This window comes from Microcaecilia unicolor, chromosome 5 (genome assembly GCF_901765095.1).
Source record: "Microcaecilia unicolor chromosome 5, aMicUni1.1, whole genome shotgun sequence".
Taxonomy (NCBI): Eukaryota; Metazoa; Chordata; class Amphibia; order Gymnophiona; family Siphonopidae; genus Microcaecilia; species Microcaecilia unicolor.
Window position 1 is genome coordinate 11,951,815 of NC_044035.1, and position 18,133 is coordinate 11,969,947.

At 41.1% G+C, this 18,133-nt stretch overlaps 1 protein-coding gene across 1 annotated transcript in view; it reads right to left on the bottom strand.

Moving 5' to 3' along the window:
• Nucleotides 1-18,133, bottom strand: part of CCDC172 (coiled-coil domain containing 172) — an 81,751-nt gene that overhangs the window by 24,075 nt on the left and 39,543 nt on the right. Inside the window, exon 6 of the mRNA XM_030204793.1 lies at nt 10,198-10,300. Within this exon, the coding sequence (XP_030060653.1) occupies nt 10,198-10,300 (103 nt within the window). The remainder of the gene's footprint in view (nt 1-10,197; nt 10,301-18,133) is intronic.

Sequence of the window (18,133 nt, forward strand, 5' to 3'; positions counted from 1 at the left end):
ATCTAAGGGCGATTTTTGAACCAAAAAGATAAGAGTTTTCTAGTTCAAAAATGACCATGTTTGGCACTGGATTTTTGGACGTTTTTTGTAAAACGTCCAAAATCGGATTTGGATGTCATATTGAAAATGCCCCTCAATATATTTACTTACAAAAGTACTACAGAATCATTAGCAACTAAGTACTTCTCTCCCTTAGAAAAGATGAAATATAGGTCATTATATTAATCTGCTTCAATTTAACTTTAAAACTATAAGTTCTAGCATGATGATAGCCTATCATTTTCTAAAACATACAAAAGTCAAAATGACAACACTTGAGCTTCTGAATGAATGCCTCTAACTTAAAATTGATTTCAGCCCAGCAGCTGATAATGAATTTTGGAAGAGGAGAATCAGGGCACATAGGACTAAATTCAGATAGTTTATGTTTGCTTCTAAATCAAATGAAACATTAAATCTAAAGACATCAATGAGCAGATTGTCATTACAGAAATTCATTTTAGCATGAAATAAATTACTCTAGAGACTGACATTTCCTGCTTATAAAATTTTACATAAAATTAAATTGCAAATATTTCTGAAAACCACCAGAATTGAGGTCCTGAGGCAATCCACTGCTAATGTAAAGCATTTGTTCGGCTCTAGTGGACATATTTCTTGGTATGATTTATACAAAGGAAAGCTTAATTTGCTTCTTTATGGATTCAATATTATGGTCTCTTTTTTCTACAATAGGCAACGTAGAATACAAAGCTACTTCTTTAAATCTGGGTGAACAACAAATATGTTCTCAATAACTTCTTCATGCTTTAGAAATCTGTTTCTGTTTTCTCAATAGTACAGATGATCAACTTTCAAGTGCATCAAATTTTTACCATTAAGTCATTCACTACAGAAGAGCAGAGCTCAGGACAGATTTACAAAATGTTATAAAGTGCAACCACCACCTCTCCCCTCTAAAATAAATTGATAAAGGGATTACTTTCTAATGTATCTTGCCAATTGCTGCAAATATTTTAGACAAGTTGTTTAATATATAATAATCAAAGAAGCTACTATAACACACTGATTACATTTTTCATTTCAGTTGGTAAGAAACATCTCTTATAGGGGTGGAGGAGTGGTTATGTGAAAAAATATTAAAGCAGCTGAAATGCAGGGGACCAAGGGAATGGAGGAAGCATTATGAATCAGCTTAAAAAGAGAAGGAACCTCTATACACACTGGTGTCATCTACAGGCCTCCAACACAAATGGAGAAGCTCGACAAAGATCTGGTTGCAGATATCCATAAATTGGGACTGAAAGGGGAGGTGCTGTTGCTGGAGATTTCAACCTGCCAGATGCAGACTGGAATGTACCAACTGCAGAATCAGAAAGAAGTAGAGAGATTGTGGATGCCCTTCAAAGTGCTCTTCTCAGACAAATGGTGTCATAACCCACAAGAGAAGGGACAACACAAACTACTGCTCACAACAAAGGATCCTTCATAAATGACCAGACATCAAAACCTTATCTAAACAAGTTAATATTGAACTCTTTTGTTTACTTTATTAATATTATTACTGTTGAATTATCTACATTTACCCTTGATCTTTAATGCCTGAATTGAACTGTATATCTACTCCTTTACTTTAGAAGTCTTTATTCAATGGGAATACACAATTCACAGAAAATGGCATAAACAACTCAATACACATGTATGAAACAGCATGTGATAAACAGCAAACTGGACCAGGACACAAACAACCTGATACATCACAATTCAATACACCCTCATCCCCAAGTCGTATAGAGCTATTTCACACTTCCAATTATTTAGAAACATTTTAAACGGTAATAGCCCCAATCCTAGCCCCCCTATCTCCCATCCACCTAACCAAATAACTAAAAAAAAACCCTTCTAAGACACCCCAAGGGTCCCCTACACTACAACCATCTTCTTCATGCCGCACAGTTGGTAACAAAAGGCTCCCAAATAGCTTCCCATTTGGCCAGAGTTTTGTGACACAATGCCCATTGCTTCTCCATCTCACAAACATACCACAATTTATTGACCCACTGGATCAAGGAGAGAACCCGAGGAGATCTCCACTGAGCAGCCAAGATTACCCTGGCAGCCAACATTGCATATCGCACCAGCAAAGATTGGGAAGTGGTCAAGCCCGGAGGTTTCTTGGGGAAGAGAAAAAATTCCGGAGCCCATTTAAGAGGCCGACCAATTCATCTTTGGAGGCGATACTGAACGGCCTTCCAAAATGCCCTGACCTTAACACAGGACCACCAAACATGGCTCATAGTGCCCCTCTGGCCACAGTTCCACAATACAAGGGGGAAACAGAGAAACATATGATTCAAGCGAACAGGTGTCAAATACCACCTGTAAAAGATTTTAACCGTATTTTCCTTAAATGGAACAAAAATTGAAATTTTTGATAACGCTTTTTTCATCAAAGTCCACTCCTCATCATCCAAACTAAGGCCCAGTTCTCTATTCCAACTGGCTCTATATTCACTTCTGGCCTGCTCACGCTGGTACAAGTATAGACAATAAGACCCTTCGTGGCCTTAGAATCCTCACATAAGTCCTCCAGGAATGAATCCTCTCGACACACTTTGGGCTTTATATCCGCTGAAGACAAAAAGTGCCTCAGCTGAACATTGGCAAATATATCCTTAGGGGAAATCGTGTAAGACTCAATTAGGCTATTAAAGGGTATGAAGCCCTCATCATCAAAAAATTGGCTCCAAGTCTCAAGACCAGCTCTAAACCAGGCCCTAAATGTCCCCGCATGAAGACCAGGTGGGAAAAGAGGATTATAAATCACTGGGGTCAATTTAGAGAGAATCCAGTCCGGCTTGGCAAACATAGCATCCCAGTAGTAAAGAGTGTTCTGAATCGAAGGACATAACTCCCGCCCCAACACACGAAAACGCCTAGGGAGCCACATTAGAGAACGCAAGAGGCACAGACCCACCAAAAACTGTTCCAATCCAATCCACCTCTTCTGCGGACTCGCGTGAAACTATTCAATGGCAAAGCAAGCTTGCGCCGCCTTGTAATACCAGAACACATTGGGAACCCCTAAACCCCCTTGTTTCTGATCCCTATTCAATACAGACCTCGCCAGTCTCACCCTTTTATTACATCAGACAAAACGAAGAAAGCAATCCTGAAGACCAGAAAGAAATTTACGCGATAGATGTAGAGGCAAAACCTGAAAAAGATACAGTAATCGGGGCATAACATTCATCTTTAAGGTGGCAATCCGACCAAACCACGAAAGGTCTATGGACCCCCACCTCTCTAAATCCTTAGTAATTTCCTTCAGGAGAGGAGGATAATTAGCCTGAAATAAATCAGAAAACTTTTCAGTGAGAGAAACCCCTAAGTACTTAAGACCCCGGGATACCCAACGAAAAGCAAAGGTTTCTTTTAAAGAGTTTAACATGTTGGGAGGGATACCAATTGCCATAGCCTCCGATTTGGACATATTAAGCTTGAAACCAGAAACAGAAGAGTATACACCTAAAAGTTTTAATAAGTTAGGCAACGATATTAAGGGCTTGGATAAAGAGAGCAAAATATCGTCAGCAAACAAAGCCAACTTATAGTCTTGATCTCCCAGCACAATACCCGAAATATTGGGATCAGAACGAATCGCCACTGCCAACGGTTCCATGACCAAAGCAAATAACAAGGGAGATAAAGGACACCCTTGACGCGTCCCCCTATGTAAAGAAAACAACGAGGAATTACCACCATTAATACACACACAGGCCCGTGGAGAATGATAAAGGGCTTGAGTCCAATCCCTGAAACCCGTAACAAAGCCCATCCGGTCCATAACACAACATAAATGGCCAGTGTACTCGGTCAAACGCCTTTTCAGCGTCTAACCCCAGGAGGCAGACCGAAGCCTTTGCCTTCCCTGCCACATGCGTCAAATTAATCATTCTACGAACATTATCTTTTGCTTGTCTTTGAGGGATGAAACCAACTTGGTCCGGGTGAATTAAATCAGGCAAAACCCTTGTCATGCGATTTGCCAGGACTTTAGCAAGAATTTTAACATCCGAGTTTAAAATCGAGATCGGGCAGTAGGAGGTACAATCCAACTTATCTTTACCCGGCTTTGGGATCACAGCGATCCATGCTTCCATCATGGAAGGCGGCAATGCTTGACCCTCCCCCGTACCCCATTCAGGATCTCAACCAAAAAGGGGGCAAGCTCACCCCTAAATGCCCTATAAAAATCGTTTGGAAGACCATCTAACCCCGGTGATTTCCCTGGCAGGAGATCTTTAATAACTTGAACAACTTTGTCAACGAGAATACTCCCATCTAGCATCGCCCGCTGCTCCTCAGACAAAGCTACCAACTACAAGGAGTCTAAGAAAGCCCCAATGGCATCCGGCTGAATCGAATCATCCACCGCATAACAAAGACTGATAAAATGATTGGAAACTTTGACGGCTGTGTTGACTCAGTTCAAATTGATCCAAGTTGCCCTCTCTAATCTGCAGAATAGTACGATCAAATCTTTTTTGCCGCAATTTAAGAGCTAACAACCGGCTAGGTTTATAATCATACACATAATGCAGTTGCTGTTGCTGTTTCTGAACAAATTGATGCTGCTGGGAATAAATATTACCTAACCTTAGTCTGAGAGCATGTATCTGTCGCAAGAGAGAGCTCGAATGTGAAACCTTATGAAGATCTTCTAATCTAGTCAATTCGGCAAGACAATCCGCCACCTCTTTTCGTCTAATTCGAGCTTGAGTACTAGCATGTTTTAAGAAAAACCCCCTCGAGACTGCCTTAAAGGCATCCCAAACGATCCCCAAGGAGGGACCTGAATCCAAGTTATTGTCAAAGTACTCCTTCAAAAGTGAACGAAACTGCGCTAGAAACATTTAAGGTCCACCTCCTGAAACAAATTGTGCCCATACCGGGAAGTCTTGCCTCACCAATCTACTGAATTTTTTTGAGGGTGTGAACAAACATGTGGACAATGGGGAGCCAGTGGATATTGTGTATCTGGATTTTCAAAAGGCGTTTGACAAAGTGCCTCATGAAAGACTCCTGAGAAAACTGGAGAGTCATGGGATCGTAAGTAGGGTAGTACTATGGATTAAGAGCTGGTTGAAAGATAGGAAGCAAACAGTAGGGTTGAATGGTCAGTATTCCCAGTGGAGAAGGGTAGTTAGTGGGGTCCCGCAGGGGTCTGTGCTGGGACCGCTGCTTTTTAACATATTTACAAATGACCTTGATATGGGAGTAACTAGTGAGGTAATTAAATTCGCAGATGACACAAAATTATTCAGGGTCGTCAAGTCACAGGAGGAGTGTGAAAGATTACAAGAGGACCTTGCGAGACTGGGGGATTGGGCGTCCAAATAGCAGATGAAGTTCAATGTTGACAAGTGCAAAGTGATGCATGTGGGTAAGAGGAACTCGAATTACAGCTATGTCATGCAACGTTCTGCGTTAGGAGTTACGGACCTAGAAAGGGATCTGGGAGTCATCGTTGATAAGACATTAAAAACTTCTGCTCAGTGTGCTGCAGCGGCTAAGAAAGCGCACAGAATGTTGAGTATTATTAGGAAAGGGATGGAAAACAAACACGAGGATGTTATAATGCCGTTTTATCGCTCCATGGTGCAACTGCACCTCGAGTATTGTGTCCAATTCTGGTCGCCGCATCTCAAAAAAGATATAAAGGAATTAGAAAAGGTGCAGAGAAGGGCGACGAAAATGATAAAGGGAATGGAATGACTTCCCTATGAGGAAAGGCTGAGAAGGTTAGGGCTCTTCAGCTTGGAGAAAAGGTGGCTGAGGGGTGATATGATAGAAGTCTACAAGATAATGAGCGGAGTAGAGCGGACAGATGTGAAGCATTTGTTTACACTTTCAAACAACAACAAAACCAGGGGACACAAGATGAAGCTAGAATATGGTAGATTTAAAACAAATAGGAGAAAGGTTTTCTTTACACAGCGTGTAGTTAGACTCTGGAACTCGTTGCCGGAGAATGTAGTGACAGCAGCTGGCCTTACGGAATTTAAAGGGGGTTTGCACAGATTCCTGAGGGAAAAGTCCATTGAACATTATTAAAAAAAATTGGGGAGGGGGGAGGGTGTTGCCAGGTTCTTGAAGCCTGGATTGGCTGCTGTCGGAGACAGGATGCTGGGCTTGATGGACCCTTGGTCTTTTCCCAGTATGGCGGCGCGTATGTACTTATGTAAGAATTGTATTGGGTACAAGGCATACCAGACACTAATTATGTGCATCAGTGGCCGATATGGTCCTGGTGCACTACCTATACTTTTTGAAATTATAGGGTGCTATTGGGGAAAATAGCCAAAGTAAAATCAAATAGGTTATTGTCCAAAAATTTAAAGGGGAGCTACTTGATACACTAGGACTGGTGCAGACCACACATATAAACAACTTTATAAACAAATGGAAAATCTGTATAGGAGACAAAAGGAAGGAAGGAAGGAAAGAATTCTAAGGTGATTTTATGCAGAAAATTTACAAGTGAGAAAAACATACTGTGGATTTAAAAAAATATCTAACATAGTAGATGACAGCAGATGGTCCATCTAATCTGCCCAAAATATATGTACATAAACTTGAAATGTCCTTGCCATTTTCAGGGCATAGACTGTAGAAGTATGCCCAAGAACTGGCTTAATTTTCAACTACTGGAGTTTCCATTGAAGCTGGCTCCAGCCCAACCAATCTATCTATCCAAAACCAGGACAAGACTGTAGAAGTTTGCCCAACACCAGCCTTACTTCCCAACTAATAGATTTGTTGCTTAAGCATGGCTAAGTTGTTTTGATTAGGTTCTCTTTCCATATGGAAATGCTTTGTGCTTATCCCTCGTATTCTTGAATTCCATTACCATTTTCACCTTTTCCACATCCCGTAGGAGGGCATTCCAGGCACCCACTAACCCACTAAAATAAGTATTTATTTATTTTTCAAACTTTTATACTACTAAAACCTAAGCTGTTTACAAAACATACACATCTGTATTAAAGATCAAATACAATAACATTCCTAAACTTACTCTAAAGTCGACACCCCCCCCCCCAAATAACCTCAATTCACGTTTAGTTTTACTGCATACTGCATACCCTTCTCTGTAAAAATTTTGTTTGCATATTACTACCTTTCAAATATTTAAACATCTGTATCATAGCACCTCCTTTCCAGGTCCTCAAGTCTCTTCTTGCAGGTCTGTCATCGCAAAACCCAAACCATTTCAAGTTTTTGTGTCCTTAAAAATACAGCCTCTAAAACCAGACATAATACTCCAAGTGGGGCTTCATTTCTTCTAATGGTTATACTTCTCTCTATGCAACCTAGCACCCTATTGGGCTATGACACAAAAAGAGAACAAAAAAGTGACCCTGTGCATTACCAGATTCCTTAAGAGCTAGCCGCTCATTTCCATCATACCTGCCTCTGTTGAATGACAACATCCATGAGTGAAAACTTCATATCCTGAGTATCCTAAAAGAACAGCTATTTTAAAGGCAACAGTGAAAGCAAGCCTCTGGAGAAGGTAGGAGGGGGTTAAATATGGAAGAGAGCCAGCCTGGAGGGAATGGGAGTAAAACGAAAATAGCAGATATTAATGAGGCAAATTAGGGTTCAGATGGGTTGCAATGGGGTTATAAATGTGTATTTTGAAGAGTTTGTTGAGAAACAGAATATAGGGGAAAAGCATTAGGACACAGTGATTGAGCAACTGGGATAGCTGCTACATTGGAGGGGGGCACTCAACTTATCCAGGGCACAGGTCACATTATTTATTTATTTGTTGCATTTATATCCCACATTTTCCCACCTATTTGCAGGCTCAATGTGGTTTACAATATAATACAACATCAATCACATTGATGGTAATTATCAATTATCATTATCCAGTAATGGTCCTGGCTTTCACACTGAAGTTTTTATGTAGCATGACCTCTACTACTACTTAGAATTTCTATAGTGCTGCCAGGGTTACGCAGCGCTGTACAAGTTTAACATGGGGAAGGATAGTCCCTGCTCAAGAGAGCTTACAATCTAAAGGTTACAAACTATGTAGTCAGTGTAGGTAGCTTACAATCTAGAGGTTACAAACTCTGTAGTCAGTGTAGGTAACATGAATGGGGAAGGTGGTTAGGCGCCAAAAGCAAGGGAGAAGAGATGGGCTTTGAGTAAGGACTTGAAGATAGGCAGGGAGGGCGCATGGCGTATGGGTTCGGGAAGTCTGTTCCAGGCATAAGGTGATGCGAGGCAGAAGGGGCGGAGTCTGGAGTTAGCGGTGGTAGAGAAGGGTACAGATAGGAGTGATTTGTCCTGAGAGCGGAGGTTACGGGTGGGAACATTCTGGGAGAGAAGGGTAGAGAGGTAATGGGGGGCTGCAGATTGAGTGCACTTGAAGATCAATAGGAGAAGCTTGAACTGTATACGGTAGCGGATAGGGAGCCAGAGAAGCGAGGAGAGGGGTGATATGAGAGTATCGGTTCACGCGGTAGATAAGACGTGCGGCAGAATTTTGGACAGATTGAAGGGGGGATAGATGGCTAAGCGGGAGGCCAGCGAGAAGGTTGCAATAGTCAAGACGAGAGGTAACGAGCGAGTGGACGAGGGTTCGGGTGGTCTGTTCAGAGAGGAATGGGCGAATTTTGCTAATATTATAGAGGAAGAAGCGACAGGTCTTAGCTGTCTGCTGGATATGGGCAGAGAAGGAGAGGGAGGAGTTGAAGATGACTCTGAGATTGCGGGCTGAAGAGATGGGGAGGATGAGGGCATTGTCAACAGAGACGGAAAGTGGGGGAAGAGGAGAAGAGGGTTTGGGTGGAAAGACAAGGAGTTCAGTCTTTGCCATGTTCAGTTTCAGATGCCGGTTGGACATCCAGACAGCGATGTCTGAGAGGCAGGCCAAAACTTTGGCCTGGGTTTCGACTGTGATGTCGGGAGTGGAGAGATAAAGCTGGGTGTCATCAGCATAGAGATGGTACTGGAAACCATGTGATGAGATCAGCGAGCCCAGGGAAGAGGTGTAGATCAAGACAAGAAGTAGTCCAAGGACATATCCTTGAGGAACCCCAACAGAGAGCTAGATGGGGGTGGAAGAAGAGCCATTAGAAAATACTCTGAAGGTGCGTTGGGAAAGGTACGAAGAGAACCAGGAGAGGATGGAGCCCTGGAACCCAAATGAGGACAGTGTGTCAAGAAGTAAATTATGGTTGACGGTGTCAAAGGCGGCCAATAGGTCGAGGAGGATGAGGATGGAATAGTGACCTTTGGATTTGGCAAGGAACAGGTCATTGCAGACTTTAAAGAGTGCTGTTTCTGTCGAGTGTAGTGGGCGAAAGCCGGATTGAAGCGGATCTTCTATTTCTAAAATAGTGAAGATCACTGGACTAGAAGTCTAGGAAGAACTTACAGCATTTCAGCTATAGGATAAAATGATGTGCCTTAATTTCATTTTCCTCTACTTCAAGTCTGAATGGCTCACAAGACATCCTCTGATTTAGAAAATTTCAAACTAACCAATTGCAATAAAAGTCAAAGGACCATCACAATTCTTTAAAAAGCAGTAACTTCTTATTTTCCTGATGTATTGTCAATAGTCACATTCTACCGGTAGAACTAGAGGACATGAAATGAGATTGAAGGGGGGCAGACTCAAGAAAAATGTCAGGAAGTATTTTTTCACGGAGAGAGTGGTGGATGCTTGGAATGCCCTCCCGCGGGAGGTGGTGGAGAGGAAAATGGTAACGGAATTCAAACATGCGTGGGATAAACATAAAGGAATCCTGCTCAGAAGGAAGGGATCCCCAGAAGCTTAGCCCGTGGTGGAAGGCGGGCTGGTGGTTGGGAGGTGGGGATAGTGCTGGGCAGACTTATACGGTCTGTGACCTGAAAAAGACAGGTACAAATCAAGGTAAGGTATACACAAAAAAATGGCACATGTGAGTTTATCTTGTTGGGCAGACTGGGTGGACCGTGCAGGTCTTTTTCTGCCGTCATCTACTATGTTACTATGTTACCTCAGGAATTTTCTTTGCAAATTTCCAATGAGCCACTAGTGATCCCTAAATCTCAGTATTATTTCTAACACTGGTTAAAAACAAGAGAAAAATTTCAAGAACTAGAAAATATTCTGTAGAATCGTATTCTTACCTTAAACACTCTGGATCCAGTTGTGGTTTTTGAATAAGCGTGTCTCTTTCTGCTTCCAAAGATTTTGTGATACTTATAGCTTTATTTAATTTATCTTCAACATCTGAACATAGAACAATTATTTACAAAATATAATTTATATATTTCAGACAACATACAGTCTTTGAATAAATCCAGGCAATTTGAGCGCACTTCTCTAAAGCAGGGCTGTGGAGTCGGTACAAAAATCCTTCGACTCCGACTCCTCAGTTTTTAATATGTATTTTTTTTGCATGTTGACTGAAAGAGTGCAGCATGCAAGGCTGCATGTTAATGTTTGGGTTTAAAATCTATGTCATTGTGACTTTTTATTTTATTTATTAAAGAAACTATAAATATTCATTAATCCTAAAGTTTAAACAAAAAACACACACATAAAAAAACAAGGTTATGTTTATTGTTTTTTTTATCAAGTATAAAGTCATCATAGCATTAGCAAGTATAAAAATCTAGAACCACCACATCCTTTGGAAATTCTTGAACATCATCCTTTGGAAATTAGAACAAAATCAAAGTTAACCTACATAAACCAAAAACATTTGGAAAACCTAAAACAACTTATATATTATTTAAACTTGGCATATATAGCTGTAGAATAGCTGTTAAACATAATCCAAAATTAACTAATATATTGTTCTTAGAAACAGAATTGCTTCTGCCAGATCCTCCTTCATAGAAGCCTTTAAATCTGATTTGATTATTTTCAGTGCTGAAAACAGTCTTTCAACACTGACTTGGGTGGGTGGCATTGCTGTTACAGTTCTAGCTGCATCACTGACAATCTCTGGATAAACAATGATGGCTTCTTCTATAGTCAGTTTTGATGAGCGGTCAAACTTTTCCACTTCTTTTAATCCTTTAAAAAACTCTTGCATGAATTTCTTTATATGGACATTTACAGGGTGCTTTTCCATGCTTAACCGACATCGCTTTGCTTTTGAAGCTTCCATTTTGTCCAAATAGGCTTGAAAATTCTCTTCTTCATTTGAAGAGGATGAACCTGAGTTACCATTACCACCAGTATTTATAGCTTTAGCTTCATCCAGTGGTTTATGAGTTTCAGGTAGCAACCCTTTCATGCGAACTGCTATGTCATAGAGTGCCTGTTTTCCTGTAGCAATTTGGTCACTGCTCAACAAAATTCAGCTCATTGGATCAACATAAATAGCAGCTAAGAGAATTTGATTATCCAGCAAGAGCTCCTCTCTTTTCCTCATTGAAGATACAATGCCATCAGCAATTAATCCTCCACTTTTGTTAAGGTTATATATCAAGCCCTTCCATTCCAAGAAGAATTTACCTGGTGTTAAATCTTCATATTGCAGCTTCTTGGTAACAGCAAAAGGGTAAGAAAATAGCCTAATTCTGTAACTTGAGCCCACTGGTTTTCTTTTAATGAAACATTTACATTGTCCAGTTCTTCAAGAAAGTCTTTAGTTCAAGCAAACGCTTTATCATCAAGTAAGTGCTTCCCCAGCGCATTGCTTGATCCAAAATGGCTCCTTTTCCAGCACGTCTCTTCAGAACAGCATCTGTTTTAGGGATCCTGGCTGCAACAGCTACTTGCCTCAACTTGCTAATTAGTGTAGCCGCATGACGATCCTTCAATCCATCTCTTATTGCTAGTTGCAGAGTATGAACAGCACAACGCATATGTTGAATGGTAATAAACTTAGATGCTTCTTCAGCAATATCATCCAAACTTTCACAGCTTTCTTGAATTGCAGAACTGTCATCTTCTGATATTTGTATGTTGCTTTCTTCATCAACTTCCTTCATTTTTTCAATTGTGCTTAACATATTTGAAGCATTATCAGTTACAATACATAGAATGTGTTCCTTTTTAATTTCAAAATCTTCTAAAACACCTTCCACTAACTTCTGCAGATACTCACTGGTATGATGTGCCTGAGTGTCCTTTACTCCTAATGTCCGGGTTATTGTTTTTTTTTTTTTTGTTTTCATCAGCAAATCTAACATTAATTGCAAAATAATTGACTCTGTGACGTGTGCAGGCATCCATTTTAATAAAGACAAAACGTCCCTTCAGACTTTTTCTTAGTTCTTCCTTCTTAAATTTGGCCTCTTCAAGAATAAGTTTCCTTATACTTTCTCGTTCCAGAGAAACTCCCAGCTTTTTAGCCATTTCTCTATTTAAGCCTAAAAAGGCTGGTTGTGAAAAAAAAGATAGTGGTATACTATTCTTTACTGCCATTTCAATGATGTGGTTTTTGAATTTTTCTGGTGTCATTGTTATAGTAACTTTGTCAGCTGTAAAAAATCTTGATAGTTGTGTCTGGCCTCCAGTAGATTTCTGATCTTTTATTGACCCTGAAGTAGATGGAATGTTTTCATTGCTATCTTTCTCATTCACAGCTTCTAACACTTTAGGATGGAAACGCTGCAAGTGTCTTTTTAAATGTGATGCTCTTGTAGGTGCATTTTTTTTCATAACCACTGAAACTGCTAATTTTTGCATCACATGCTTTTTCACCATCATCATCTTCTATAATACATTGACACACATAATGTTTCCCATCTGTTGATATTGTAAAGTGTTCATAAACAGCAGACTTTGTCTTGTTTCCTGACATTCTTTTTGTCATTGTGAATGGTGTGCCACTTCCACTAAAATATAAAGCTCTTCTTGCAGAGAGAGAGGAAGTTAGGTGGAGTCTCTCTGCTGTCTTATCTATGTGTGCTGAATGATCTTCTCTTGGAGCTTAAGTTCACTGTGGGGTCAGAGAGGAGGTGCTCTACAGCAGGTCAGTAAATGCAAAGGGAGACTGAGCAGAGGGAAGCTCTCCAGCAAAATAGTTCAGCTGGACTTCACACTAGTGAAACAACTAGGTACTAAGCTTTATTCACAGCAGAGAAGTACTTTATTCAAATGTATGAGGAGTCTGAGTCGGTACATTTTTGCCGACTCCAACTCCGACTCAATGTACCCAAAATTGCTGCCGACTCCATGACTCCGACTCCACAGCCCTGCTCTAAAGAGACACCTAATAGGAGCCTATTCTATAAAGGAGAGCAGACACCAGCTGAACACAATGCATTTTATGTCAGACTCAGCCAACCTGGGAAAAAGAGGTAAGGGGAGAAATGTGGGACACCACATGGGAGACAAACAGCTTGAATATGAACCAAGACATGATTTTCCTTTTTTTTTGGGGGGGGGGGGGGAGGGGGGAATTTCTCAATTTATATTTGAGTATATATAGTAATATACAAATAAATCTTTTCCAGGACAAGAATTGAGGTTGCAAAGTGGTAGACTTTGAAGTAACATCAGGAAAGGAAGTTATTCACCTGTGGCAGGTGTTCTGAGGACAGGACGACACGCATTGTCAGATATGGGCAACATCACCCGATGGAGCTCAGTCCGGATGCTACCCAGCATTCCATAGTTTAAGAATCTTTTCACATCATCCCACCTTACTGCCTGACTTGAGCATGCAGAACAAACAGAACAATATCAAGCTAAAGGAATACAACTCCTAGGGGGAGGAGGGAGTGCTGTGAATAATGTCCTGATTTCCTCAGAAAACAAAAATGTGGATGTTATAATGCTGCTGCGACTAAGAAAGCAAATTTAGAATGTTAGGTATTATTAGGAAAGGAATGGAAAACAAAAATGAGGATGTTATAATGCCTTTGTATCGCTCCATGGTGTGACCGCACCTCAAATATTGTATTCAATTCTGGTTGCTACATCTCAAGAAAGATATAGTGGAATTAGAAAAGGTGCAGAGAAGGGCGACGAAAATGATAAAGGGGATGGGACGACTTCCCTATAAGGAAAGGCTAAAGCAGCTAGGGCTATTCAGCTTGGAGAAAAGGCGGCTGAGAGGAGATATGATAGAGGTCTATAAAATAAAGAGTGGAGTGGAACGGGTAGATGTGAAGTGTCTGTTTACGCTTTCCAAAAATACTAGAACTTGGGGGCATGCGATGAAGCTACAATGTAGTAAATTTAAAACGAATCAGAGAAAATTTTTCTTCACTCAACGTGTAATTAAACTCTGGAATTCATTGCCAGAGAATGTGGTAAAGGCAGTTAGCTTCGGAGTTTAAAAAAGGTTTCGACGGCTTCCTAAGGGAAAAATCCATAGACCATTATTAAATGGACTTGGGGAAAATCCACTGCTTATTTCTGGGATAAGCAGCATACAATATGTTTTGTACTTTTTTGGGGATCTTGCCAGGTATTTGTGACCTGTATTGGCCACTGCTGGAAACAGGATGCTGGGCTTGATGGACCTTTGGTCTTTCCCAGTATGGCTATGCTTATGTACTTATGTGGAAGAGGATGTCGGGATGACAAAAAAGATCACTGCTTTTAGGAACGGATATTTATTCCTGTGGCTTTTATGAGGACGTGGATTGCGTGATCATCAGTTGAAAGTGGATTGCTTTCATCATTGAACACATAGTGACGTGAGGTCACTGGTGAGATAAATATATGACAGTAAAGAGATCATCACTGTGTTTGAATAACACATTAAGGATAGCACATTTACGTGCTTTTCTGAAAGACTGAGTCTATAGAGTTGAAGAACCGATGAACCTAAATAACATCATGATTAAGAGAAAAATGGTCAAAACCACTATGTTAACTGCTGATATGAGAATTGAAATTATTGAAATTTAGCAACAACGGTCCCATGAAGCATTAATTGTGATAAGTAGAATAAAGTGAAGTGTGTTGTGATATAGTAGGGAGTATGAATGATGGTGAATGAATGGTGTTAAGGCATGTATTGTATTTAAATTATAGCATAACAAAGGTAAACATTTGATATAATCATACATCATATCCCAGCTCAGCCATTTCTTTTCCAAGCAGAAGAATCCCAACCTCTTAAGCCTTTCCTCATATGAGAGAAGAGCCATTCCCTTTATCATTTTGGTCACTTTTCTTTGAACCTCTTTCTAACTCTGCTATATCTTTAAGATACAGTGACTAGAATGGCACACAATATTTAAGGTGTGGTCTCACCACGGAGCGATACAGAGGCATTATAATATTCTATGTCTTATTTTCTATCCCTTTCCTAATAGTTCCAAGCATTCTGTTTGCTTTTTTGGATGCCGCCACACATTGGGCAGAAGATTTCCGCATACTGTCTATGATGACACCTAGATCTTTTTCTTGGGTGCTGGCTCCTAAGGTGGATCTTAGTACCAGGTAACTGTGATTTTGATTATTCTTCCTAATGTGCATCACTTTGTATTTGTCCACATTAAGTGTTATCTGCCATTTGGATACCCAGTAGTTCAACTCCCTAAGGTCTTCCTGCAATTTCACAATCAGCACGCATTGTGTCATCTGCAAATCTGTGGCAGTATTTTCTTCTGAGATGGTAGCACTAGTGCAGACAGTTGGTTACAGAGGGGCAGGGTGAGGAGAGAAAGGGTACAATAGTAGGGTGACAGGATGGGCAAGAAGCAGTGCAGGTGGGTTTTTTTCTCTGTCAAAAAGTTGGCAAGCCTGGTACCTTACAGTATGTTAAAGTGTAAGGTACACTCCCTGCACATTCCTCACCCCACTCCAAATTTGTCAGTTAACAAGGGAAAAAATGTGCTAAATGTTAAGGCACTGTGTTAAATGTTACAATGGCTGTCTGCCTAAATCTAATGCTAATACCTACATTAACTCTTTAACACATTTGTAAAAGGGCTCAAAGTTAACTTACCACTGACATGGATGTTAACCAGACACTAGCCAATATTCAGACCAGGACCTGGTTAACAGCACACAAATTCAGTGGACAGCCAATTAGCAGACATGTTCAGTGACAATAATTGGTTCTGGCTTGCTCAGTGGGATTTAACTGGGCAGGAGGCTCTCCTGCCTGGTTAAATCTTTTTGAATATCAGGCCCTATATTTATTATGAACATGTGACCTATTTGTGGCTTTTGAGAACTAGAACTGCCTAATGCTAATCAATGAAATACCAACTACTGTAAGAAAATCTTCATGACAATCCAAATTTATATCATCAACAGAGACTTAAAATATCATTTTGGGGAACAGTTAAAATTGTAACTCCTCACTTTATAGAAGTGTATTGAACAGGACTGTACATTTGCTGGGTCATGAAAGCAAACACAGAATAAGCCATATTAGCACAAGAGAATGCTGCTTACAAATAAGTGGGCCCTTCCAAGAGTGTTGGGTTGTAGTGAGCCCCACCACTTTTGGCTCAGGCCCATCCAAGCAGCCAGGCACACCGGCTCCAGATGGAGAAATCTGGAGTAGAGAGAGTTGCATGGGGACAGAAATCTTACCCATCCCCGTCCGTCCCTGCTGGAATCTTACCCATCCCCATCCATCCCCGCAAAAATGTAACCCATCCCAACCCGTCCCCACCCGCCCCCGCAAGAATTTAACCCATCCCCACCTGTCCCTGCAAGAAACTTAACCCATCCCCACACATCACTGTAAGAATTTAATGGTACCTAAAAGAAAATTCCAGTCAGCTCCCTCAGTCTCTCTCTGGATTTGAGCCACAGCACTGTAGGCAAGGAAGGAATGGAAGCTGAAACTTGGAACACTCTGGTGTGCACATGCAAGATTTGTCTCTGATTTACTGGTGCTGTATGCTGAGAGGTCACCACATGCACGCGCCAGTAGGTCAGATGACATCTGATGCTCATGCCTGTGTCAGAGCTGAGGTCTGCTCATCAGCCCGGGAGCAAAGAGGATTAATTGTAGTATAGTAAGTGACAGCAAATAAAGACCTGAATGGTCCATCCAGTCTGCCCAATAGTCACACTCATTATCAATTTATGATTAAATCAACGAGTGTGATATTATATACTTGATTATGGTCTTTCATTTGTGTTTCTGGAACATAGGCCATAGAAGTCTATCTGGCCCTATCCTTATGTTCCAACTGCTGGGGTTGTCGGTGAAGTCCACTCCAGTCTATGCGTCATTTGTGGGACACAGATCGTAAAAATCTGTCCAGAACTGTCCTTATGTTCCAGCCACTGAAGTTGCTGTCTAAGCCCTTTCCAGCCCATCCTAAACCAGACTTCCATATATTAGACACAGACCATACAAAGCTGCCCGGTATTGGCCCTAGTTAATCACAGCCAGAGTCGCCATCTAAGCATTACTTCACACATCCACACCCATGCAGCCATTTAACGTTAGGTTTTTTATAACTTCCATTTTCTAATTAGAGATCCTCTGTGTTCATCCCACACCTTTTTGAATTCCATCATCATTTGTGTCTCTACCACCTCCTTAATGGAAAATTTCCACATCTGTGCTGTTAAAGCAAGTAGGAAGAGGAGGAGGAGGAGACAGCAGTCAAAGAACTTGGTACTCAGTAGATGAGAGGCTGGTGCAGGTGTAGCTTACATTTCCACGGGAACCCCGCAGAACTGCTTCCATCCCCGCGGGAACCCCACAGGAACTGCTTCCGTCCCCGCAGGAACCCCACAGGAACTGCTTCCGTCCCTGCGGGAATCCCGCGGGATTCCCGCAAACCCCGTTCCCGTGCAGCTCTCTAATCTGGAGCCCAACCCAAGTGATCTAAAGATTAGCAGTCTGTATCAGCATTTTGAGTCACTGATGTCAGCACCGGGAGCGTGCACAGCTGTCATAACTAAGCATGCTTGCATTGTTAGCATCAATGGCTCAAAGTGTTGCCTCCAACTCCTGTACTTTTAATGAATCAGGACAGGCTCTAGATTTCTTCAGCTAATAAGCCCTAAGGAACCCTGCCAGCTAAGGTATGAAAGAAGAGGCAGAGGAAATGGGGTGCCTAATGGCCACCACTGTCAACCACTGTGTGACTCCCTACCCTCCCACACACACACAAAATGAGTATTTAACTATTCTACTGGGTTATGTTGTCCGTTTTTAAATTATTTTAAATG